Genomic DNA, 26,014 nt, shown 5'->3' with positions numbered 1-26,014 from the left:
AAGAATGAGCTTCTAGAAAAACTAATCTCAAGTGATGTTACATGATTCAAACATGAGTAATGTAGAAAAGCTTCTGAATAAGCTAGGTATGGTAGAGGGGTTTCAAAAGAGCGATAGTAGTACATACACACGAATGAATCCCAATAGCGAAATGTTTGTGCAGTGCTCTATAAAAGTAAATTTGATTGTTTTTCAAACATATCAGAATTAGTAACAAAAATGAAGAAATGAACCTTGACACCATAAACATATTCTTTGATCATTCTTTTCTTCTTCTAATCAACTCGACATGGGTAATTCAGTTTCAAAAACCAAAGTTTTCAGCGTAAATTTGCGCAACAAAATCAGCCAGACACAGTCTAATCGAGATAGCCGACAAGAGCCATCTTCACCTCATCGCACGCTGGTCAAGTCTGATCTTCCATCAACATCAAGTAGGATGGCAAAGCCATCTGTTCTAAAGAACCACAATTTTTTTAGCAACAAAAGAAATGCCACGAAGAAATCTACTCCAGTCCATCGTCAGCATCGTCAACATGCCAGTGTCAAAAACACCACTCTATCTCGAAAAAAGCCCAAGTATAAAAAGAAGGTTGTAATTACCAAGAGTATCATTGGCAGGCCCACCAATTTTAAGGTATGTATGCACTATGAAGATCAAGCGTAACAATGCACATACATGATACTGATGTGTCAAATAAACACGTAGCATTTAACCTGCACAAGGAATGACATGGACAATGAGGACGGCGACAATGAGGTAAAACTGCATATAACATTCAGTATACAATAACAGTTCTTAACACAACACAGTCTTCTACAATGGCAGCACAAATGATTGCTTTGGCTGCTCTTATTAAACCTCTGCCTGATATGGATCCTGAAAAGACATTAACGCCACCTATCATTCCACCTCGCAATTCCTCTTATAGTAACCATATCTACATTCAACAGATTGCTTTATCAATTCCATCGCCTCCATCGCCTCCATCGCCTCCTTCTTCTTCTTCGTCTTCCTGTTCTTCTGCTGTAATGCAACATGACATTCCTTCTGCTTCTACTAGGAAATCGAAAAAGAAGAGCAAGAGCAACAAAACCTACCCCTCAATAAAGAAGGGCAAAAAGAAAAACATCAAATATGCATCCATTGGCAAGGGCTCCATAGGTCGAAAACAAGTACAACATGATAAAATGCCAAGACAAAAGCGGAAGGCTATCAAATCAGAGCAAGCTGTCAATTCTTTGGATTTGTAAATATTGATGCAATTACACATTATTGTCCCTACAGGGAGGGAGGAGGAGCTGTTTCGCACCAGCAACACCAGCAGCAACAACAAAAGGCTATGAATACAAGATAGCAACATATTTTAGCTTATATATACTATCGCATCCTTTACTTGTAACTATCTATCATCTATCTATAATATGAATATATATCCATATATCCTACATATCATCCCCTACTTATCTTACGACTGTACAATAAATCCTTGCTATATATATATATGTATATCATCTGTCTGTGCCTCTGTATACTGATATTTTAACATGTGTGTGTGTGTGTGTCTGTACATGTAAAGCATATATTAGATATTGTGGCAATCTACATCTCTCAAGCAAACCACATAAAAGACATGTCAGGACGATGATGGACAATGGACAACAATATACATAATGATGTTTGATTTTAGTTTAGGCGACAAGATTTCATGTTTGAATATACTCACTAAAAAGAAGCGCTGTATTATTTTAATGGTGTATATGGCAATTGTATGTCATATCCCATTTTTAATAATTAAAATACTAGCGTAAAGGAGTGATTTTGAGTTTTCCATACTTGTAAATAAACTGCAGACTTAGATAAGGGAATATGTATTCATTTTGGATATTCAGGGCAGAGAGTGGAAAATATGCTTCATCCCTTGTTTTTTAATACTTCCATTGATATATTACATGTCAAATTTCATGTATAAAATACACAGACTAAATTAATCGAATTGATACAAGTTTTCTCTTTCTTCTTCCTCTCTTCGTTTTTCTTTCCTTGTTTGAGAAGAAAAGCTAATTCTATATGAGACTTACATCTATTGCTATTTTCACCATCTCAATGGCTGTTGCCGTTGTACACGCCGATCGTGTTTCCGGTTCTGAAGACATCTATCGGTAAGATCAACGTCATGTCCAGAAACCATACTTTATACTGATTTCTGGCGTAGATCAAATGGCCAGCTTGTCATCAACAATCAAGGCTCACTAAGAGGCCGTCAATTGTACAGTCGCTCCATCATTGAGAAGAGAATGCAGCCAACAATGGAACAGAAGCAGAAAGAAGAGATCTCCAAAGTCATTACGGAATTCACTAAACTTTTAGTGGCTCAGGAGGCATCTGAGCATGGTCGCTCGGCTCCACAAGTACAACCACAGTATTATTATATTAATAATGCACCTCCCATGGCGAATGGCTGTGGTGGAATGCCTTGTCCACCACCACCAACTCCCCCTCCTGCTATTGATCCTTGTATTGGCACAGGCTGTCCTCCCCCTCCCCCTACTTCTGATTGTAATGGTTCTCCTTGTCCTCCTTCATTTCCTTCAGTACCTAACAATAATGGTTGCATTGGACCTTCTTGTTTACCAACATCCCCACCACCTCCTGGAAGTGAAATCCCTCCTGCCATCCAAGCATTATTGCCTCCCGGTTCCGCTGGTTCCGTCCCAACTCCTGGTTATTATGGATATCCTCCTGCTATTCCAGGTATTGCCTCTCCAGGTATTGCTGCTCCAGGTACTGCTTCAGCTCCTTCCACCGCCGGCACTGCTGCTGTTGCTGCTGTACCTACCAAGAAGAAAGAAGAAGACAGCGAAGAGAGTGAAGAAGGCGAAGAGAAGGATCAAGACGAAGAGAAGGAGCAAGAGGAAGAGGAGAAGAAAGAAGAAGAAGAGAAGGCCAAGGCGGAAGAAGAAGAAAAAGATCAAGATGAACCTGAGGATCAAGACGAGCCTGAAGATGAAGGTAATAAGCAGATCGCGAAGAGAGCATCTGAGTCTAATGAAAAGAGCGCTAACCCCGATGCTACTCCTCCTCCCGAAGCAGAAGAGTCTGAAAGCCCTGGTAGTGGCAGTGGGGAGGACGAAGCTTGATGTTGTCCTTTATTTATGCACACATACACTCATACACGCATGCAAACATTTCCACACTTTACTGCACGTTCCCTACACTCTTAGCATCACAGCAAGCTTCATCTGCATCGCAATCTTCATTACTATTTTCCTAACATTTTTAATCCATACTTCATTTCCCAATAAACTAAATCATTTGTTGTTCATACGCTTCGTTTGTGTTTTTATTTGATTTACAACGTTTTTCATGCAAATCAGACTATCTTGTCCCAGTGCAAAAATGTGACCCGAAGATGCAACCGCACTAGATTGAGTGAAACTTCTTGATTTGATTCCAAACTGCAAATGTTTAATTTTACCAGTGGATGATGCCAACATATATAAATCATTAAAAATCTACAAATAGTACCATTATCAATTCATCCGAACACATTGTATATCACTGCAACTCACTCGAGACAAGTTTAAATTCTCGGTATCAACGGAAGAAATCACCATTCATTAAAAACAAAAGTACAATACTACAACATCCATGATGGCGATGAAAGTCATTCTTTTTAAAAACCACTATAAATTGACTGAAATCATCTCCTATGGTCTTTTGCTTTCTCTTTTTACAAATGTCTCTTTTCATGCCTTTAACAACAGATCAATACCATGCGAAGCCTATGGCTATATCATCCATCACATCACCCATAAGCAGGTCAAGAGAGGACGTTTCCTCTGCTGCTACTGCGTCTGCCACTGCTGCGGATACCACAGCTACTGCAGGGCCTGACTATAACGATGTCAACAGCTCACCTCCATTGACTTGTGGGTCTCCTTCCATCTCATCGTCTCAGTCGGATACCATTACGCCTCCTACTGCAGGCAGTAGTAGCTCCAAATCAGGCTCATCGTCTCCGCCATCGAGAACGTTCTCCAACTATTCCTCGTCTTCAAACTACTCGTCTCCTGGTTCTCCCAACCAGAGCAACAGTAATCTTCTCTTAACCAAAAACACGCGGTCCAACAGTACTAGTTTGCCTCAACCACCTATCGTGGCAAATTCCTTCTACCATCCGTATCACTATAGTGGTAGCAGCAATAGCAGCAGTAGTAACAACAACACTACGCAGCCGCCTCTGTCTATTCATGAGCGTCGTCTCCGTAACAAAACAGCTTCTGCAAAGTACAGGGCCAAGAAGAATCAACAGCACGGCGAGATGAGAGCCATGATCTCCACTTTAACCAAGGAAAATGAATTACTTTTACGTCAATTGGATCATATTCAACACGAGAACAGCCATTTGAAGGCAACATGCGATCGATTGCGAGGTAAAATCATGGCTCAAAAGATGCTGAAACAGTACTTAGTAGAGAATGAGCAGCATCAGCAGCAGCAGCAACAGCATCACCATCGTCAGCAGCAGCAAATGAGCATGGACCAGGGCCACCAACAGCCTCCCAATTGCTTTGTTCAGTACCACAATGCAGCACCAATAGTGAGCAGCAATAGCAAGTATCCCGAGATGAATAAAGAGAAAAGAAGGGGCGATCTGAATATCAGGAGTCAGAATGAAGCTATGAATTTTCATTAATCGAGCAGTGTAGCTCAAATATATATATATATATACATATATTACTTTTTTAATGTATTTTTAAATAAACAAATGTCAACTGGAATAGTAATCCTTGGGCCCTTGGTTTTTTATCACAAGTACAATGCAAGAAGCATAGCATTTTCTGTTATAGGTCCTGAGGGACTCTAAATTTGTGGCCTCATTGCAAGGGCTTCAGAACGCCACCAGAATGGTGTGAGCTGAGGTTTGTTGACAAGCTGTACCTGAGTAGAGACATGATGTGAGCAGAAGCATCCGTTAATAAACAGCACCTTGTACTTACTTATTTGGATTATAATGGGATCAGAAGGGAGGCAGTGTTTCACCATCAGTGGTGGCCATCTCTGAGAAGCCTGTGAACGCGATGTTTCTACTCAACATCCCAATCATCGCTGTCATCAGAAAGGCATTTTGGGCAGCCAGCAGTGCAAAAATTGATTCAAACGCAGAACTTTATTCTTCACAAGATTGGCCAGGCTTTGTTTATTTTCGACTTCTTTAAACTGTTCTGTGTAATTCGACTATATAGGTTGTGATGAGCAGCCCGCACTTCCTAATACATCCTTGGAGCACTTTTCAAGGCGCTCCCAATGGTGCCAAGAAACATGGATGTTTTGACTAAACTTATCGAGCAATTTTAGAAAATGCAAAATGAGGTTTTTGGCCAAAATGTCAAAATTTTGCATATGAAGACCTCATAAAAGCGGTTCCAGAAGTTGCTTTGGATCAAGAGAAACATTTTGATTTAATATCATAACATAGTAAAAGTCCTCATTTTTGAGGCCAAAAATGCGATCGTTTGATTTTTGAAAAAAACCATGAGGGGTACCTCATGGCTTTTGGCCATGATTTTTGGATCTCCAAATAGTTGAACAAAAGTGCCAGAAAGTTACTACTACTTGAGTAGAATCACTTGGCGTCATTACGGTAGCTAAGAATGGCCTACATGTCAAGATATGAAGGCCTAAAAACTGTCAAATTTGAACGTGAGTGGCTCCTGCTGATCAAACCATTCAAGAATTATGGCGTACACTCTTCGTCGTCCTAACGTAATAAAGTGTGTGTGTGAAATGTTGGAAGCAAAAATACTTTCTAAAGCTATTCTTTATTTTTAAATGAAGATTTCGCGAAAGCTGCTCTTGTTATACTTTTTCTCCATCTGTGTATTACAAATGTTGAATGAAGGTTAATCATCCATTATTAATGAAAACAACGCAGGATGAAGGAATAAAGAAGAAGAATGAAATAATCTTGTCTTTCACAGAGTCTTGCCGTTGTTCTATTCAATCCTTATTTGTTAGTAAATCTGTGGATGAGTTATCGAGAGTGAATAATGTTTGAAATGCGTAGTTGATGCGTTGTATATGGTCCCTGGATGCTGAGTATTGTTAGAAAACGAGATTATGAGGCATTTGATGCTGAATACTATTATAAACAGAAAGAAATGCGAACTGATCTATGGCACCCCTTCATTATGAATGCAAGCAATGACTTTTCGTGTGCTTGAAGGCGTTCAGACAGTGGGAGAGATGCAAAGTACCTCCCACAGAACAGAAAAAACACAATTGTCCGTAGCCATACGTTACTATTGTGTGGTACTATCGATTCTAAATGATCCCGCTGCAGGCTGGATCCTCCATTTCGCGATTATGTTGCTGCAAAAAAAAAGCAAGTACATCAATATTGTCGCTGACAATTTGCCACAGGCGTTCCCTTTTTGAATGCTGCGACCAAATTCCCATTTGGCTGAGAACTTGTAGGGGTTGGACCATAAAGCATTTATTATGCAATCTTTCAACATGGAGTTTGAATGGGACAAGACAAAAATTTTCTTCTCTACATAAATCGAAAGTGGATGGGCAATTGATTGATCCCTTTCAACTTATTTTCTTTTTACATCATCATGTCAAAGTTGTCAGAATACGAAAAGAAACGTCTAGAGAACATAAAGTACCAGCAGAAGCATACGCCACTGTAGATTCATTGATTGACACTTTGCAATTAGGGCTAATGAGGCATTGCTCAATGGGTTAAACCTGCCAACCCTCAACATCAAGACAGAAAGCACGGGTAAGACGCTCAGGAAACACACACCCAAGCCAACACCCAAGCAACCGCAAGTAGCTACTCGCTCTTCTGCTCGTATTCGCGGAAAAGAACCAGATATGACAGACACTGATTACGTCGAGCCCACTAACAAGAGAGCGAAATACGAAGATGCGGAGAGAAGTGACGCCATGAGTGAAGAGGACCAGAAGAAATTCTTGGGTGTGCTGAAGGAAACAATTGAAATGCCCAACACAAAGCCTGCCGGCAACAAAGAACACGCTCCAAAAGAAATCAAGTCATATGAATCATTAGAGAGGGCATTGGGCAAGCTCGAAATCCGTCACGAATGGAATACTGTAAAAGTAACGCCAGGCCGCATTACACATTGCTTGTGAGTTGGAGTGCAGCGAATGTATCAGAATGCTCGCAGTAACTCTATATGCTTAGGTTTCATCCATCTTCAACAAATATGCTGGCTATAGCCACTGATACGGAGGGATACATTGGGTTTTGGGATGTGAATGGCAAGGAAGAGGATGGTGAACCTGTCACCTACAAATATAGACCTCATAAACGCACTATCACTGATATACATTTCAACCCTGCCGACAACACCAAGATGCTTTCATCGTCGTATGATGGCTTTATCAGAGTATTTGATCTGAACACAGCTCAGTTTGACACCCTTGACTTGGGATCAGATCAGTACCCCATTACTGGGTTTGACATGACTCAGGATGGACATTGTGTAAGTTGCATAGAAAGACATCCGGTGATCAGCTATTGACACACACAATCAGACATGGTTCACTACATCTGATGGTGAATTAGGCTTCGTAGATGCCCGTGCTAGTGGAAAGGAAGCTGTGATTCACGAACTCAAGGCCAAAAAGATAGGCAGTGTCCACTTGAATCCAGTGCATCAGCATTTGGCGGCACTGTCTTCCAACGACAGAACAAGCACCCTCTGGGATTTACGCATGTGGAGTAAAAGGAATGCCAAGGTAGAGCCTTTGCAGTCTATTGAACATGGCTATTCGGTCACTTGCAGCTACTGGTCCCCCAACGGCGATATGCTGGTTACCACTGCTTACGACAGCTTTATTCGATTGTTTGATTTCAACAAGGACAACAAGACACTGGAGCTGAAAACTGCCATTCCACACAACTGCAAGACAGGAAGGTAGGATGTTGAAGAGGAAAAATACATGAATATATTTCAAAAAGATAATAATGATAATACGATTAAATAGATGGGTAACGAATCTTCGCGCAAGATGGAATACAAACGAGAATCAAGGAGGAAACAATCAGCATTTGGTCATTGGCAATATGAACCATCAGATAAACATCTTCTCCGGTGATACGGGGAAGGAAATGGCTGTCTTGTATGATAGTGATCATATTACGGCTGTACCATCTGTAGCACAATTTCATCCTAGTACTGCAGCTCCTGTCATCTTGACTGGAAATGGCTCTGGAAGAATGGTATGCTGGAGTTAAGAAGTGCCGTAAAATAAACGCTCTAAGAAATTGCCGGCACTCCATCTATTATGATAGTCTTCCTGCTTTTGTTGCTGTTGCTGCTGCTGTTGCTGTTGGTGCAAAGCAGCTTTCAGTAGGATTTGTCTACGTTGCTCCATGTGAGGTATATCGTGTGTGGTGAGGGCAGCGGCGTTGTTGTGGATGGTAGGGATGACAGCAGTAGAGAAGGTGCGTTGCTGCAACACTGGCTTCTTGGGAGGCTGCTTCTTTTTATCCAGCATTTGTTGGCATCGTATCAGGCTCTCCATCATTGGATCTTGGTATTTACGCACACAGCGGTATTCTTTACCCATCTTCTCCATTTCTCTGGTGAGTCGAATCATGTTTTTAGGGTGGGCAATGTTGTTTTCATCGTGGATTAAGCTTTGTTCACGTTGCAATAGTAATTTCTGTTGTGTGCGAGTGATGCCCGATGGCTGCTGAGCAATAGCCGCTGAAGCAACGTTGGACACTTTCTTGCCATTGCTGTTGGAATGCTCCACAAATTGAGACTTCAGCAGCGGTTTCTTTAACGTGCTATTACTAGGAACTGTCGCTTTCTTATCAGGTACCACTAGATTGTCTGCTGTGACATGAAGAGGTTGTTCGATAGGTGCTGCTGGTATAGTATGTGAAACGTGAAATGTAGGTTTTTTGTCTATAGGAGTCGTTGTAGTTGATGGTGGTGTCGTAGGAGGAGAATGGGGTGATATCACTTTCTCCTCTTGTCCTTCAACCACTTGCTCTGTTTCTGGTGGTGGTTGATCATACTCTTGATTCTTAGTTGTATTGTTGCTAACAGCAGGTGTAAAACTTGTCATTCCGCCCTTTCTCTCCAGAGATGATAGACGGGTGAGTGATTTATTCGATTGTGATCTCTTCATAGGCTTTCTTTCTTCATTATCATCGTTGTTGTTGCTATGGGCTCTTGCCATGGGAGCTAGCTTCGAGACATGGACTCGACCGCTGGAGCGTCTTTTGACATGATGTCGAGTGGGTCTCTTGTTAGTAGTGGTTGTGGTGGTATTGATGGTGCCTGTGCTGGTGGTGGGAGAGGGAGGAAGGTCTCCTACTGCAAATTTCTTGGATTTCTTGATCTGGTCATCGTTTAACGTCATTTTTAGGATAGAGAAGTGAATGATGGAGGAAAGAAGAGTGATGTTGATGGAAAAAGAGTGACCATTTGTACTTTTTTTTTTTTTTTTTTTTTTTTCGCTCTCTCTTTTTTTCCCTTAATGGATGATTGAACCTTCTTGATGGATTTGTCATTTTTTTGGAGACCGCCTTCCTCGTTTGGTTAAACAAACCAGATATCTATGATCTATTTGAATATATCCAGGGGCTGATCTCTTCATGTCATTTCGTTGCCATGGTGATAAAATGGCTGATCTGGATTTAAATAACAGATCTCAGGTACCAACTTTGATGCTTGATTTGAGATCAAAAGCATCGTTTGAAGCCTTTCCAACATCTTGTAAACTAAAATGTGAGTAGTATATAAATTGCTGGTACATGAGTATAGTGTCCTACACGTGGGAATGTCGGATGGCGAAAGCTGTAAATGATTCCTATTCGTCTGATAAACAGCCATGATGGTTTGTTTGCTTATGTTCCCTTGCTATCACTGTTTTAGATGTAACCCGATATTGGAGTTGCAGTAGTGATAATCACACATCTTCAAGTGTCTAGTTCGTTCACTTTTTCCCAAACAATGGTGGAATTCTGTTTGGATATTCTAAAATCCGTTTAAATTGCAATTAATTTGTTCATCTACATTGAAGCATGGACAATCAAATGTCCAATACTCTGTCAGGAATACAAGCAAAACATCCCATGCGAGCAGAGCTGCTCCATTCTTTGCATCATGTTCATGCATAACTAAATGTGTGATCATCATCCGCGACAACAACAATGAATGTGTATTTCATCTTGTCTCATAAAACCGCATCTACATGCCTCTCCTTTTCATCTCATAATGAAATACGCCTGCTGATGTGCTTGTGTGTCGATTATTCTCTTGTCATCGTTTCCACAATGAATCCAGGTACAATTTATACAAAAAACTATTACTTCGTGACGTCAGGGGAAAGGTGTATCTCTGTTGTGTGGCTTCATTGAAGCAGCTTCAATGAGACTTTTTATGAAGAAATTAAATAGGACAACACATGTTTCCTTTTTGTATCTTTTCTCTTCTTTTTCACTTGTAATTTAGCACTAAAATCATCATGAGTGTGTCTGTATTTCTGGATACCTTGCGAAAACATGAACTGGACCAGGTAAGAAATCCATTTACATCCCAAATCACACATTTCCAACCAGTGTATTCAAAGCATTTTTACATCTAGTTTTACCCAACGTGAGTTTTCCATCTATACGTGTAGAGAAAGATGATCAGTTTGGTCTGTGGGTATGGTTGCTTGATGTTAAATCATCTTGTTTTGTTAGGTTTTCAACTCATGGAATAACGCACCTTCAAAGTTTGGCTCAGGTATGATCAAGCTATCTTGGATCTTATTCAACTGCAGCTAAATCTAAATACATTGATCACAGTTATCATTGCAAGACTATTCCCGACTTGGCATTACAGATACAGGCGACAGAAGAAAGATATTTGGTCTTGTTCAAGCTATACGCAAAGATTCAGAAATGAGCAGCCCCATCAGCACCACTAATAATCGCATGATGGCACCCTCTTCATCCACCGCGAATACAAGCGGCCTTCGCCAACCTCAAAATTATGCCACCATCAACAATGCCACTCTGAACAGCAGTAGATTGCCGATGCCAGACTTTAGCTCTTCTAACAGCAACAATAGTAATCCGGCTAATCGTGGTAGAAGACAAAGCGTTATTGGAACATCCAAACCACAAGCGTTATACAACAATAGCGGCCCTCCTCAGCCACCTCAACCTCCACAACACGATAGACCTGTGAGAAGTCGCACCATGTCTGATGCTCCTCGACCTGACTTTAATCAGCAAAGAGCAGCTCCTTTGAAGGGACGTCGGTTAGAGTTGAGAAGATCTCTCTATCTAGATCAGCCGCAAGAAGAGGACGACTCAGAGGAGGATGAAACGTCTACCAAGAACCGAAAGTTCAGAGCCTCTGCGCCTTTGCTGGATGCGTATGGTGTACCCCTTTCTCCTGCCAAGCAACAACAGCAACAAGCGAGAGCATCACCTGGCACTAGGTACACTGAAGTCACCGCCAACCTAAGCAACTACAATCTCCCTCCCAGTGATTTAAATCAAAAGATCAGAGTGTGTGTTCGAAAGAGGCCTCTCAGCAGAAAGGAGATAGACAAAGGTGACAAGGATGTAGCCCCCATGAATGGCAACAGAAGCTTACAGATCAATGAGCCCAAGTATGTGATTGAATGACAATCAAATGGTGTGAAAAATGTGATGCTAATGTGATGCCTTTGTTTAGACTCAAGCTGGATTTAACCAAATATACCGAGCAGCATTCATTCATTTTTGATGATGTCTTTGACTTGAACTGTCCAAACAACCTTGTGTATGAAAGAACGGCCTGGCCTCTTGTCAATTATATATTCAAGGGAGGGAAAGCAACTTGTTTCGCCTAGTAAGTGCCCATTGGTTTGATTACCTGAAAGCACAAAGTTAAATGGATCCATTTTTGTAGTGGTCAAACTGGCTCAGGAAAGACATTCACCATGCTGGATCCCAAACAAGGCTTGTATATCATGGCTGCGCGTGATATCTTTTCTATGCTTCGCAAACCAGAAAACCAACACTTGTCAGCCTGGATTGGTTTATACGAAATCTATCAGGGGCAGTTGTACGATCTTTTAAATGAAAGAAAGAAGCTGTTTGCTCGAGAAGATGGAAAGAACAATGTGATTGTCTCTGGATTGAAAGAATACCCCATCGACAATGTGGACAAGTTAATACAGGTGTTTGACTATGGCAGCAGTGTCCGAAGTACTGGTAAGTGCAGCTAATTGTATGTCATGTATGCATTGTATCTTATTCAAATTACACAGGCAGCACAGGTGCAAATGACAGCTCATCTCGGTCTCATGCAGTGCTTCAAATTCTACTTAAACACAAGGTCAATCGAAAGAAGATTCATGGTAAAATGAGTTTTATTGATCTTGCTGGTTCAGAAAGAGGTGCTGACAGAGGAGAGGCTGACACAAAGACAAGGTAGCTTTTCTCGAACATCTGAAAAACAAAAGACTAATTTGATATCATGTAGAATGGAAGGTGCTGAAATCAACAAGAGTTTGTTGGCGTTGAAAGAGTGCATCCGAGCATTGGATCAGGACAAGCGACACACACCCTTCCGTCAAAGCAAGCTGACGCAAGTATTGAAAGACTCGTTTGTGGGTAACTCTAGAACATGCATGATTGCAACCATTTCTCCTGGCGGCTCCAACAGTGAGCACACCTTGAACACGCTGCGTTACGCTGACCGAGTCAAGGAGTTGAAGGGTGAAAGAGACCGCAAATCCCCCATGGAAAGAAACCCAAGTAATTCTGGAAGCAGCACAGTGGACGACAGTACTACGAATACCCAGTGGGCAGATTCCTCGCTCAACGACTATGACGACTACGATTCCAACGAAGATGAACAGTTTCAAGATGATTCAAATGAAGATTATTTCAGTAACGAGTCTGATATTCTCGACGACGATACCTTTAATGTGGAAGAAGAGAACATTTTTGATGTCGATTTCCCTCAAGAGCAAGATGATCTGATTCATTCTTCTAATTTTAATACCCCTAATATCAGCAACCCGCCCAAATCACCCCCTCGCTACGGCATGGTAGCTGCCTCGCAACTGCCACCTGCTGCTTCAAACTACAAATCATCCAACAACTATCGACCAAACTCCATGTCCATGGCATCCAACTACAGTGTAACCAACAGCAGCGAGCATGGCGGTAGACCGCTCTCTTTACAAATGAAGCGGTCGTCATCCACTATGCCTAGATCACTCTCCATGTATTCCCCCTCAAGAACATCGATGGATACAGCATCTGATGCCTCTTCTACTTATTCAAGCTCACACCAACCACCACAGCGCTCTATGATGGTACAACAAACTGTACAGCAGTTTGAATATCGTTCTTCATCTTCTCATCAATTTCCTCCTCCGTCATCACCTCAACAAAAGCAATCGCAACCACAATCGCCCTTACAACAGCAACAACAGCAGCAAATACCCAATTCTGATAGCTTGTCTTCCTTGACTGGCGTGCCTTCGTTTAGTTATGATAAAATGGACGAGTTTGTCAAATTTCATCGAGCTGAAATCCGAGAGATTACAGATTGCACCAAGAAAGAAACCAAACTGGTTGCCAACATTTCGCTGGATCTTTCCTCCAACCAAAACTTTGAGGACGGCTCTTCCAGTAGTAGTGAAAAGAGCACAGCCCAGTTTGCAAAGTATTTGCAAGATTTGGATGAGATTTTGGAGCGTAAATTAGCTGCTGTGGAAGCATTGAGAGATCGTATTAGTGAAACTGTGGGACAAATTGAATTGTAGTTTTTTTTTTTCGAGCCCTTTTTTTAATAAATCGACTTAATGAAGTAGTTTCAAAATCATTTTATTTCGTTAATTAATATGTTATATACAGGATAGAATAGGGAGGGGCTCAGTGTTAAAATCAGTTCGATGTAGCAGCAGCGGCGGCAGCAGCAGCAGTGCCTGTCAATTTACCAGCGTTCTTGGATGCTTTTGATGCTGACTTGGCAGAGGCAAGTGATTTCTTGGACTGTTTCAACCCCTTCTTACGCAAGATAGACATCTTGGAAAGACCATCATTCAAGGGAGTGGTATCTTTAAGAGAAGCAGTGAATACAAAGGAGCTAGCATAACGGGTAGTAGCGGTAGGAGCAGCAGTAGGAATAGGTGTAGGAGCATTGGTAGACGCAATGACAGCAGCGGATGTGGATGCAATTGGAGCAGCAGAAGCAGCAGCGGTAGAAGCGACAGCAATGGCAGATGAGGCATCATTGTTACTGTTGCCACTCAAGTCAATGTTAAATGTTAAGCCTTCATCACGTTTTCCTAATTGCTTGGAGATGCGAGAACCACCTAATCTTGGATTTCTGACCTTGTTACTGATGTTGAGCTCATTAGCAGCATCAGGAGCAGCGATGATCAAGCAGAGAGAGCAAGCAACAATAGCCAAAGCGAGGATGAATTGAGTACGAGCGTACATGATTAAAAAGAGGAGAGAGAAGAATAATGAAGCTAGACACTCTCATTGCAGACATTTGGTTCTTTTTATAAGAAAATGTCAAAATGATGTGTCTTACATCGCCTTCTCAATAATGAAGCTTGTTAAGGAAATCAACACAATTGCAGCCTTGCCATAATAGAATAGTTGATTTCCTTTTTACCAACGGATGTTTATATATTTTCTGGATATTCGTCATTTTTCACAACATGGGAACTCTCCATGGGAGACAGATTGTCTCTACATCCATTAAAAACCCCTTCCACCCAAACCAGACATGGCTGTTTAATGCCATGAACTGCAAATGCATGGCATGTCTAATTTGGAACACGTTTGTTTCGAGACTAAAGGATGCTGCTGCATTTCTGTGAAGATTTAAAGTTTTAGAATATAGAAAATTCATAATACACAATCCTCAAGCAGAAATCCGCCATACTATTAGTACGCACATGGTTTAGCTCTCTTCCGCCTTTTCTGGTTTTGGTTATAAATATCACATTTTTACCCAATGTTTATTTTTATCCTAGAAAAAATCCTTCCAATCTTCCATCACTTGATGTTTACTGGGCCATGATGTTATAGTTTCTAGGAATACAATCGTTTCATTCAAGTCGACCCATTTCCTGCCTGTGCTTATCTGATTTCTTAGGGGTCTGTTATCAAAGATGTCATGCAAGAGTCATGTAAATTCTCGGAATCAATTGTCTACTTGGAATGATGCATGTGCCTGTCAAAACCCAGAAATCTCGGCTATGAACGAGACATCCTGAATGTACAGCAATTCTTCCCCAAGCCACTGCAAAGCGGGCACGCTGATCCTCTTTGCATAGCTTATGACAAATTCTTTTGGTGCGAGACGTTTGTTATTCTTGTCAAAACAAGGTGTTCCTCTCGCACGGGCAATGTTTTGTCTCATTTATAAAATGTACAAATGCGTAACAGATAAATATCGCTGCATGTCAATTCAGTACAATAGATAAGCGCATAATATTATGTAAACGTTCAATTGAATGTAAAATTTCTCCTAGCAAATGAAATTATCTTTACAGTGAATTCACGATTCGGCTAGCATATAATTTGCATCATGAAATCAGGGAGTATGATAAATTGTGTACAAATTTGGCCCAACTAGATACTTTGAAAGCAGCATTTTATTTGATCTCGGGTGTACCCAGTACTCAACAGCATTTGTAATGATTGCTATTGATGGATAGGTGCCCCCTTGTGAGCGGTTTTCCGCCTGGCTATTCCTTTCATACATATAAAACCTTGCGTGATCTTACAAATGTCGACTCTTTACTTGAAAAGCAGAGCCTTCACCAAGATATCCACGGAAATATTAATATCCAACTGATTGTATCTTTTCGTTGAATGTATTATTTTTAGATTCTGCTATATTCATTTTTGTGTACCTTAGCATCACTTTAGCATATGGCAGAACGATTACGCAAAGAACTAAGACAACAAAAAAGGCTATTGTATGGAGTACGTCGGATCTCAAGAGATCAAGAAAGTCCATAACGGATATTGCTATCAACGTCATAGCAAATAAGCTTTTTCGTGAAGGGAATTGCTAACATAGATCAAGGCATTCAAGCAGTTGCAAGACTATGATTTACTTTTCTGCAAGTTTTCATCATCATCAAATATATGACATCTGTAGAGTATCTCACAAATTTCTTGAGCGGCCAGAAGCATAAAGCATGTCATGAAATAAGTGCAAAGCCTGGCGCCACCTCTGGGAGCATGATTTGCAATACATGGTATATATTATCAGGCATACTGCTCACTGTGAATGGGCGCCATCTTGAACGTCATCCTCACATCCCTCACCTTACGGCCCATCACAAACTCCCAATGCCTGTGCAATTGCTTGCCATTATTATGCCAAGCAATGCTCTTTCAGAAACTGGGCTGTCCTCCTTTATCACTCATCCATACCACTCACCTCTCTTCCTAAAACGATTACATTACTATTTCACAATCCAATCTTCCAATGAACAATTCAGGCGCATGAATACAAGCAAAAACACACAGAAAATGATATGGCGGATGTAAAATACAGCATGTACAGTATGTAAGGCTCATCTTATAGACTTCTCTGCTTTATTTCTCGAGTTTAAAATTTCGTTTCTTCTAAATTAGAGCAATTTAGATGTTGGAAGGGTAAAGCATCTACAAGAAGGACAATTAGTTGGCGTGGTCTTCTATTCAATGTAATTTCAAATTAACTTACGACACGGACGGAAGCACCAAAGACCTTGGGAGGCAAGTTCTTGCGGAAACGGGCCTTGACAACACCGTTGGTACCGTGAGTACGGGCAATACGACCCCAGATGACACGGATCTTGGAGCCATTGACCTCACGTTGAGCACGGTAGACATAAGCAACACGCTTACCGAGGTAGAATTGAGCATCCTTGGTGGTTTGAACACCTTCAACTTGGATGAGAGAGACGTTGGGGTTTTGAGTACGCTTGGCACGTTCGAAACCCAAGACGCGGCCCTTGCTGTACAAACTAGATACATTGTATACACATTAGCATCTATACATGAGGCATTTCCAGGTTGTGTAAAATCCAAGAGTGAAAAAAAATGCAGAATTCTAGGTCTCCCAATCAATCCATACTTTTGATCCATCATCCATGTATCCATCTGACAAATTACATCCATTCATCTTTTTCACTCTTGTCAATACATCTTGCATTCATCCTTACCGATCGGATCCAGACATGTCTAAAGATAGGTGATGAAAGAGGAGGGTGTATCAACTTACGCCCTTCTCGATTGCCTTCAATCTCTCCCTCCACTGCCTGTCCCCCCCACATGCAGTTTCCTCCTCTTCGCTCCTACAATAGTTGTTTGATCTGTGGACAAACACCGGGCAATGTCCGGCCCGTAGGCACACTGAACATAGTGTAACTCTCACATTTGAGAAAGCGCAGATCATGAAATGTGATATAGTCTGAAGGTTGGCGCTGCTTTGAGGTAGCAAGCTTCATCCAAATCCGGGAGTGCTCCTTGCTCTATGGTTTGGTGCCTTGGTGATTAGAAAAAAAAGTATATCATGAGCATCATATACGACATCCCTACATGGCAGCTTTGTGTCGTGCTTTCACATCCCGCATTGCTGATGTGTACATCAACGAGGAAAGGCTAAGTATTTTTGATGCTTTCATTTACGATAGAGACGATTAGACTAAAAGCAAGACATGTATACACAAAAAGTATTATTAGCCATTTTGAACAGGATGCCTTTTTTGCATTTCACATTAGGCTTTGCTCTCAAGATGACAATCTAAAGAATTACAGCTATCTGGTATGAAAATGCGCTACAAAAGCAATAGTTTGTAGCTAAGATAAGCTATGATACTTTTTTAGCTAGCAATTTTGTTCTCATGAGCGTTTTAAACGTCCACTGTCATCATCAGAAACGCATTAGTTCTGTCAGCCAAACCGGATTATAACTCCGCTTGCTGTCTGCTGAAGATTGGTCAAATTTTAATTAGAATCGACTCAATTAATCTTCTTCGTGGAATTCGACTATAGGAAGTGTGATGACCATCTCAAACTGCCTTAAGCTTCCTTAAAGGACATTTTGAGGCGCATCTAATGGTGTTATTTAAAACAAATGTTTTGAATAAGCTTAATAAACAAATTTAGAAAATATGAAATGAGGTTTTTGTTGAAAATGTAGAGACTTCACATATGAAGATCTCAAAAATAAAGTTTTTGGGGGTTGCGTTGGATCAAGAGAAACATTTTGATCTAGTATACACCATAGAAAAAGTCTTCGTTTTTGCTGTCAAAAACGCGATCGCTTGATTTTCGTCAAAAAGCATGAGGTATTCCTCATGGTTTTCAGTCGAATTTTGGCGATCTCAAAAAAGTTGAGCAAAGGTGCTCGTAAGTAAGAGCTTGATGAAAGCAATTGTTTGGTGTTACTCTGACGGCCTGAAACAGCTTCTAGCACGAAAAATCACTGCTCAAATGCTGTATATTAGTACTAGCCGATCTATCTCGCTAAGCTCGATGTCGGCGTCGCCCTGTGAGCTCTCACCGAAGACATTTTAAATCAGATACTATAACATTTTGGTATATCAAGTAGATTTTAAACAACCAATTATTAGTTAATAAAAGAAAGGTTATATCAGATTCAGGAGGAGAGGAGGTATCTCCCTTAGTATCCTTTTTGCTTACGCTGATATCAAACAAAGCCTATTATTGGGAAAATGCGAAAAAAAAATTCAGGTTTTATTATACAGCATTTGTAGATCACAATTGTCATATCATTCGCTGTTGCTGCTGCTCTTAATAGGATGACAACATAAAGCTGGTCATAAGTAAATACAGGACTTGTGTAAGATCTACAGCGACTTTTTTGAGATATTGCCATTGCAAAAGTCACCTTCATGAGGCAAAGCTCCCAAAAAAAGTATTTGGGCTAAGCAATTGTTCTTTCAATTCCATAATCCCCATTTAATCAGCATTGCTATCATCATTGTCATCAACTGAAAGGGTCAGTCAGCCGCCAAAATGGATTCAAGCTCATTCTATTTTTTTCTGTTCAAGATTGGGCAGATTTCGTCTTTTTTCGACTCCCTTAATCTAACTTGTGATATTCGACTATATAAACTGTGATGATCACTCTACGCTTCCTAATACATTCTTGAAGTACTTTTCAAGGCGCTTCTAATGGTTCTAACTGTAATAGATGTTTTGGCTAAAGTTACTGAGCAACTTGGTAAAACATGAAATGGGGTTTTAAACGAAAATAACCATATTTTGCATATGAAAGTCTCACAAAAGTGGTTTCAGAGGTTGCTTTGGATCGAGAGAAACATTTTGATCTGATATATACCATAGTAAAGGTCTTCATTTTCAAGGTAAAAAATGCGATCGTTTGACTTTTGGTGAAAACCATGAGGTACCCTTCATGCTTTTTGGCCGATTTTTGGCCATGTTTTTTTTTGGCCCGAAAAGTTGAGCAAAGGTGTCAGGAAGTTACTACTACTCAAGTAAAATTGTTTGGCGTTATTCCGGTATCTCATAAAGGTCTACATGTCAAGATATCAAGGCTTGAAAACTGTCCAGTTTGGTTATCTTTTGCTTTATAGAGTTTGTTTACACGGCATAAATCACATCTTTGGTAGCTGCAATTTACTAGAAAGGCAGTTCTGTAGCTTGAGCAATTTTTAATTCGAACAGGAGGTATATTGATTTTTGGTAAAGCTGGTTCATGCAAATTTTGATGCGATATGTTACTGGTAAGCTTATTAATAAAAGAAATGAGAAATCGAATTTGCTGCTTATATACTATGGTTTTGCATATTCGCTTCGCTACTATCAAGCCCTTGTATAGATCAATGCTATCAAATGCTGGATTAGACGCCTGATTACCATGGCTTTGCACCTTTGCTTCGATACGGTAAACCCTCTCTATAAACCAACGCTATCAAGTGTTGAATTAGATGCATTACTATGTTCTTGGAGATGATGAGGTTGCATTCTTCTTAGCTCTGAAATGAAAGCGGTAGGTACTCTGGGTGATCTCAATACAGCTCTTTTTCGTCTCTTTTGATTATTTATCAAATTTCTCTATTTACTCGACATAAATTACATTTTCGAAAATTGAAATCTTCAGGTAGAGCCATGTCTAATGATTGTCTAAAAGAGAAAAAAAAAGCCTATCGCGAAGCCACTCACGTACATTATATCCTACGAAAATTCATGCTCGGCACAAGAGAAGGGGGAAATGATAAAACCACAAGCACAGCAGCAGTACTAGGCATCAGGATGTCAAAAAGAAACGTGAATAAATGAAAATGACTCTCACTAATAAAAAAAAATATGCCTGAATGTTGTTCAAGTAACTTTTCGATGCAGAGGGAGATTCTCTACATCGTAAACAATGGGGTTGGGATTCAGCTGTATATAATTGTTGGATGCGGCTTCAAATCCATGATGAGTGCCTAATTTGGGGTCGATCTAATGCAAGATGCCAAGCAGTCTTCATCTACAGTCATCACAATTAAACATCATTAACTCAAAACGAAATGCCATGACAAATTGCAAATCGATTTTGACAATTGATTTAATATCAGGTGCAGCATATAAAGCGTACTACTATGGAGAATATTATAAATCAACATTTGATTGGCAAATACAGTGGCCATTCTTGGTGTTATGCCATAAAAGTCAACTTTCTATTGCGTATACCTTTGCCCCCCGACCGGGCCGATGATTTTTATTCATAATCACAAAATCACAAGCAAAAGGGTATTTAATGCAAACTGAAAACAAACTTTCTCCTTTTTTCTTTTTTCTTTTTCTTTAACTACACAAACAAACAACAAACACATCATAATGACTACTTTATACGATTTTACCGTCAAGGACATCAAGAACAAAGACTGGAATCTCGCTGATCTCAAGGGCAAGGTAATTATACTGAATGATTTTGGTGATTCTGGTTGAATAACCATCTGGAAAGGTTGTTCTTTTTGTCAACGTTGCCTCCAAGTGTGGTTTTACCAAGCAATATGCTGGTTTGGAAGAGCTCTACAAAAAGTACGAACCTAAGGGTTTCGTTATCGTTGGCGCCCCCTGTAACCAATTTGGTAGTCAAGGTAAGTTCCATCATCGGGATACAGACATGGATCGTATCTGATATGGCTCATATTGATAGAACCTGGATCCGAGGAAGAGATTCAAAATTTCTGTACTTTGAACTGGAGTGTTACCTTCCCTTTGACTGCAAAGCTGTAAGTATCAGACAATCAGAAATTAGAGACCAAACGATTTATGCGAGACACTCTTTTAGTGATGTCAATGGTGACAATGAAGCGCCTGTCTACAAGTTCTTGAAGGAATCCCAACCCGGCATTCTCGGGTAAATACGCTGATTTAGCCTTTGGATATACATATACTAAACATTCTCTCTCCCCTTTACCAGTTTGAAGCGCGTCAAGTGGAACTTTGAGGTAATTATTACCAGGATTCAGTGTATATGGCGTCATTGATTAACACTATGGATAATAGAAATTCTTGATCGATCGTGAGGGTAAGGTTGTTAAGCGTTTTGCCTCCACCACTGAGCCCAAGTCTATTGCTGCTGAAATCGAGAAGCTCTTGTAGATCACAGAGCCATCATGATCTTTTTTTTTTACCCCCTTTAATCCCGTAATGTCAATAAAGAAAACCTTTCATCTATAAAACATGTGTTGCACAAGGCTTCTCTAGTTTATTTATCCTTGAATCGAATTTCAAGAGTCAAATCTTAGATTTGCATTAATATTATGTACATTTTCCATCATCTGGTTTCATCGCTCAAAACCTTTCCTTCCCCACCCGTTCTGTCTGTCGTTCCTTGGAGTCCTAGTTTGGCTATAGATCCCCAGATGGGATGATCATTTTCATTCGTAGCAAGTGGTTTAGTGTGCTCGTTACCGTCATCATCCTTGTGCACTTGTTGCACGTCTTTGTTTAATCCAATATGCTCCTTTCCTTCTGATGGCACAGGATCCAGCACACCATCCGCTGAGGACTTCTTCTCGGGTGGAACAATAGAACTTCCTTCCATCATCAATGTCTCTCTCGCTCGTCTGAATGCTACATCAAAATTAGTCGGTAAATGATCCAGCATGATAGATTTCTTGACTACAACTTCATTGCACACTTTGGTTGCTGTTGTCTTTTCTATCACTATACGAGTATCATTGCTCGGTGTTGGATCCTATGCAAAATGAGTCCTGGTGTTGCTTGTGCGTCAACAAACGGATCTTACCAGCCAAAATTGATAGATCTGTCCCGCTACGTACAGCTGCACACATTATTTAGAAGGAATTTACACTGACACGCCTCCCACTACTTACTCGAGGATTCTCTAGTGAATCTAAACATCGTTTGCGTACCTCTGCAATCTGTTTGAACGCTACTCTCCACTTTTCGTCTCCAGCACCTCCTGACCACAGGATTTCACCTACGCCCATATTTCGCACCGCCTCAGAGCTTGCAATGATGAGCTCTTTAACATCCATCATGGATCCATAACTGAGTTTACTGACTATATCGTCTGCAAAAACGAATGATTGAATAATGTCCTTGTATTTCTCTGCTAGATCCAGGCTGAGACCACACGCTGGAGCATAGCCATAGCACTGCAATGTGAACTCCTCCTTTCCTTGACGGAATTCCTCCATGTAATCGGTGAGAATGATAGTCAGAATAGCAGCTGTAGATGCACCTAAGCTATGGCCAACAATTATGAGCCCTGTTGTTGAATGTTCGTTGCTGTATGCGATCAGTTGAGGAGCAACATGACGGAAAAACCACATGGCCGAATTCTGTTTGACTGGAGTCAGTATATATGGCTGTTCAGAGACAAGCAATCAACTCACTTTCATGCCGCTATGAATGAATCCACCTTTCCAGGGCTCATATTCACACACTAGATCAGTGAGGGTATCCATGATGCTCTAAAAAGAATGTTACTGCCATTCGAAAAGCAGGCGAAAAATGGATCTTACCATCGTGCCTCGAATAGACAGCACAATCGAATTTGTAAACCTATCTCTTGCGATAAAATAACTCGGTCGAAATGCCTCTGCTGATCGAAACTCGTAGGCCAGGAGATCCTCTTTAGGTATGGTTAGGTATTCAATGATGGATTTGGCATCAGAATGTTCTCGCATCGCATCAGAAAAGATACCGTTTCCCTTGCCAATGAAATTAAGGCCCTTCCATCCATAAGACGCAATTGAAAACTTCCAAAATCGAGCACCCATATCCACATCAGACAAATTTTCGACTATATCCCATGATCTGTTTCTTGGAAGGTCCGAGTAAAACTTTTCAAGCACTGTAAATCCTGTCAACACCTGCATATTGGTCAATTCAAATCCTTGGCCAAAAGTAGCAAGCAGCTTTCCAATGGTGCGAATCACTTGGCTTGTGTCTGTTGCTCCCATCCAGGATCCTTTGGACTGTTTACTCTCGTTGGCACTTGGAATGGTCTTGATTGAGGCACTTGATTTGGCTACTACTTTTCTACTCTTCGGTTTGGCATTGGTGTCAGCTACGCTGGTGGACAAATTGAGCCAAGATGTCGATCGTCGCACCGTATTTGGCTCTGGCGCAGCTACCATCTCTCCAAATTCATCCTCTTCATTGTCGTTCGCATTGGATATTCTGCCATAGGACGCAGTGTCGGCTCGTCTCTTGCTCATCCTCAGTGGTTGCATCAACGATCCCTCTTCTTCATCGCTGTCTGATCCATCCGAATGATGCACTTGTCCCCCATAATCACTGTAATCACTCTCATCAGGGTAATCCAATCCCTCTTGATTCGCCACACTATCCTGCTCTTCAAATTTCTTGAAATTGATGCCTCCTTTGTTGGTTTTTTTCCTCTCACGCTGGAACTGCAAATGGCGCTTGAATTCAGCAGCTAATTGTTCTTCTGTCAACAAATCTGTGGACCCAGGAGGAGCCTCCCGCACTTCTTTTATCTGCCCCAAATTTTGGCCTTGATCAACTACATTGCTGGATCGTAAATAGCGATACGAGATCTTGGCTTGCAATGCGCCCACATTATTCACTGCCGCTCGTTCTCTGCCAATGCTGGAGCTTGCTCCCGTAGATAGCTTTTTGTCCCAGATTTCGTAGTAACTCATGAATGTTTCTGGCATACTTTCAAGCGTACTGAGACGGATCTCTGCACGACCCACGTGCTTGTCTGGATAGATGGTATAGTTGTCGTATAGATCTAATTGAATTGTGCCGAATAATTGTGCATGAAATGTCACTGTAAATTCAAAGCATTCGTTCCAGCGTCCTTCTTTGAATTCTGATACTGAGGTCTGATATTTTTCGTCTATGATAAAATGGCCAATGAGTGAATCACACAGTGCTACTGGTAATACCATATACCTCCTAGGGTTGTTATCACATAGGGTCTCTTGACCTTGACGTTGAGGAAGCAACTGAGTATTTGTATCTATTGTTTACTGTAAGCATATCCACTAAATGGGCTCTCAAAGCTTGTAATTACTCTTAATTTGCCAGCGGACAATGGTGTAGTATTGTTACCTAGTGGACAAGGCACTGGAGGTAATTCGTCTGGTTCATTATTTGTAGACATGAAAGGATATTTGCTCGAGAACAAAAATGTTCTGCAATAAAGAAAAGTCAATTAATGCCTGTTTCCTGTTTGAAACTCCCATTTAAAGAAACCCAGAACGCCATGTGCAAATGTAAGCTTGTGTCTCACCTGTTGGTAATCAAAAGTAGAGCAAGATCATATTGCAACGGTGCATTGTTATACATATTAGTTCAAATAACAATTAAACTCTAGCTATGCAGCTCAGAGAAAGACCCCAATCGTTATATGCCTTGATATGAAACGCAATGCAAAACGATATTGTTTACTATTAATGCAATGTTATACGAGAATGTATACGTAAAGATATGGCAATGTACAATAACTTGTTTGAATCTGTATAAATGGTTAGCAGTTTGTATAGAAGTTAGTTTGGATTGAAAAGTATAGCTTGATATTATGTATGGGATAGAGACAGCAAAGATGAAAGCATGCCTTGCCTTTGTATAGACGTAGGGATGACATTGTATAGGAGCAGCCTTGACAATGTAGCATGTAGGTGGAAGGCCGCACAGATGATGGCTTAATTGTTTGTAGGCGTAGAGGCAGTAATAATCTTGACATTGCGAACTGATTTATATAGAGGGATACTGTATTAGACCAGTACTAAGAGTATCTACATTGTAGCATATTTGATAGACAATGGAGAGAACAGCTTGAAACATAATGAGACCAAAAGATGAAGCCTCGTTGCACCATCATGCCAGCTACCGGAGCAACGAGTGCTGAGGCCACATGCGACAGCCACTCTACCCGCATGACCCTAGGCCCCATCCAAGCTGCTTCAACCAAGAAGTATGGAGTACTTGCAAGTTAAAACATGAAGGACTTGAGTCCTATCGATAGAGAGATGATGAGTAACACTGCAATGGACGACAGCTTCATGCGTATTATTTGGCACCGCTTCATTTCCATTTTAAGATGTATATGTAAGTCTAATAGTATGAATCAAAAGCACTGTCAAATTTCATTCATATGGCAAACGATTTACATTCATCAAAACCTAATCTATGTTGGCTACTGTCCGAATATCGGGGTATCTGAGCATGCATTACGTCCAGACTGATATGTGGAACGCATTTGTATCTATGTATCATACCATACTAGTATTTTTCTGCTCGCAAATGTGGAAATCACAGCGAAACTCATGGGCATTTGAGTCGTGATTTCTCGTGCTAGAAGCTGTTTCAGGCCGTCAGAGTAACACCAAACAATTGCTTTCATCAAGCTCTTACTTACGAGCACCTTTGCTCAACTTTTTTGAGATCGCCAAAATTCGACTGAAAACCATGAGGGATACCTCATGCTTTTTGACGAAAATCAAACGATCGCGTTTTTGACAGCAAAA

General features: G+C 40.8%; 10 protein-coding genes across 10 annotated transcripts; 6 read left to right on the top strand and 4 right to left on the bottom strand.

Moving 5' to 3' along the window:
• Positions 1 to 289: 289 nt before the first annotated feature.
• Positions 290 to 1,254, top strand: ATC70_007900 (uncharacterized protein; the record flags this gene model as incomplete). Its single annotated transcript, XM_064827157.1, has 3 exons — positions 290 to 637; positions 710 to 760; positions 814 to 1,254. The coding sequence occupies 3 exons, from the start codon at positions 290 to 292 to the stop codon at positions 1,252 to 1,254; spliced, it is 840 nt and encodes a 279-aa protein (XP_064676214.1).
• An 817-nt stretch (positions 1,255 to 2,071) lies between these two features.
• ATC70_007899 (uncharacterized protein) lies at positions 2,072 to 3,141 on the top strand (the record flags this gene model as incomplete). The annotated part of the gene is made up of 2 exons (XM_064827156.1): positions 2,072 to 2,163; positions 2,217 to 3,141. The coding sequence occupies 2 exons, from the start codon at positions 2,072 to 2,074 to the stop codon at positions 3,139 to 3,141; spliced, it is 1,017 nt and encodes a 338-aa protein (XP_064676213.1).
• A 599-nt stretch (positions 3,142 to 3,740) lies between these two features.
• ATC70_007898 (uncharacterized protein) lies at positions 3,741 to 4,700 on the top strand (the record flags this gene model as incomplete). The annotated part of the gene is made up of 1 exon (XM_064827155.1): positions 3,741 to 4,700. The coding sequence occupies one exon, from the start codon at positions 3,741 to 3,743 to the stop codon at positions 4,698 to 4,700; it is 960 nt and encodes a 319-aa protein (XP_064676212.1).
• A 1,924-nt stretch (positions 4,701 to 6,624) lies between these two features.
• On the top strand, positions 6,625 to 7,957 carry ATC70_007897 (uncharacterized protein; the record flags this gene model as incomplete). Its single annotated transcript, XM_064827154.1, has 4 exons — positions 6,625 to 6,671; positions 6,727 to 7,161; positions 7,218 to 7,518; positions 7,571 to 7,957. 4 exons carry the CDS (start codon positions 6,625 to 6,627, stop codon positions 7,955 to 7,957), a joined length of 1,170 nt encoding a protein of 389 aa, XP_064676211.1.
• Positions 7,958 to 8,269: 312 nt separating this feature from the next.
• On the bottom strand, positions 8,270 to 9,412 carry ATC70_007896 (uncharacterized protein; the record flags this gene model as incomplete). Its single annotated transcript, XM_064827153.1, has 1 exon — positions 8,270 to 9,412. One exon carries the CDS (start codon positions 9,410 to 9,412, stop codon positions 8,270 to 8,272), a length of 1,143 nt encoding a protein of 380 aa, XP_064676210.1.
• A 1,107-nt stretch (positions 9,413 to 10,519) lies between these two features.
• On the top strand, positions 10,520 to 13,810 carry ATC70_007895 (uncharacterized protein; the record flags this gene model as incomplete). The annotated part of the gene is made up of 8 exons (XM_064827152.1): positions 10,520 to 10,570; positions 10,640 to 10,650; positions 10,740 to 10,782; positions 10,845 to 11,659; positions 11,725 to 11,880; positions 11,941 to 12,245; positions 12,302 to 12,464; positions 12,517 to 13,810. 8 exons carry the CDS (start codon positions 10,520 to 10,522, stop codon positions 13,808 to 13,810), a joined length of 2,838 nt encoding a protein of 945 aa, XP_064676209.1.
• Positions 13,811 to 13,931: 121 nt separating this feature from the next.
• Positions 13,932 to 14,489, bottom strand: ATC70_007894 (uncharacterized protein; the record flags this gene model as incomplete). The annotated part of the gene is made up of 1 exon (XM_064827151.1): positions 13,932 to 14,489. The coding sequence occupies one exon, from the start codon at positions 14,487 to 14,489 to the stop codon at positions 13,932 to 13,934; it is 558 nt and encodes a 185-aa protein (XP_064676208.1).
• Positions 14,490 to 16,658: 2,169 nt separating this feature from the next.
• On the bottom strand, positions 16,659 to 17,241 carry ATC70_007893 (uncharacterized protein; the record flags this gene model as incomplete). Its single annotated transcript, XM_064827150.1, has 3 exons — positions 16,659 to 16,682; positions 16,744 to 17,026; positions 17,225 to 17,241. 3 exons carry the CDS (start codon positions 17,239 to 17,241, stop codon positions 16,659 to 16,661), a joined length of 324 nt encoding a protein of 107 aa, XP_064676207.1.
• Positions 17,242 to 20,873: 3,632 nt separating this feature from the next.
• Positions 20,874 to 21,644, top strand: ATC70_007892 (uncharacterized protein; the record flags this gene model as incomplete). Its single annotated transcript, XM_064827149.1, has 6 exons — positions 20,874 to 20,948; positions 21,001 to 21,136; positions 21,196 to 21,271; positions 21,331 to 21,399; positions 21,463 to 21,490; positions 21,549 to 21,644. The coding sequence occupies 6 exons, from the start codon at positions 20,874 to 20,876 to the stop codon at positions 21,642 to 21,644; spliced, it is 480 nt and encodes a 159-aa protein (XP_064676206.1).
• A 175-nt stretch (positions 21,645 to 21,819) lies between these two features.
• ATC70_007891 (uncharacterized protein) lies at positions 21,820 to 24,648 on the bottom strand (the record flags this gene model as incomplete). Its single annotated transcript, XM_064827148.1, has 7 exons — positions 21,820 to 22,242; positions 22,294 to 22,329; positions 22,382 to 22,852; positions 22,907 to 22,984; positions 23,036 to 24,381; positions 24,438 to 24,504; positions 24,559 to 24,648. 7 exons carry the CDS (start codon positions 24,646 to 24,648, stop codon positions 21,820 to 21,822), a joined length of 2,511 nt encoding a protein of 836 aa, XP_064676205.1.
• Positions 24,649 to 26,014: the final 1,366 nt, after the last annotated feature.

The sequence above is a fragment of the Mucor velutinosus genome (assembly GCF_035048745.1).
Source record: "Mucor velutinosus strain NIH1002 chromosome Unknown tig00001553, whole genome shotgun sequence".
NCBI lineage: Eukaryota > Fungi > Mucoromycota > Mucoromycetes > Mucorales > Mucoraceae > Mucor > Mucor velutinosus.
Note: the sequence above shows the minus strand (reverse complement) of the source record. Positions and strands in the feature narration are given on the sequence as shown.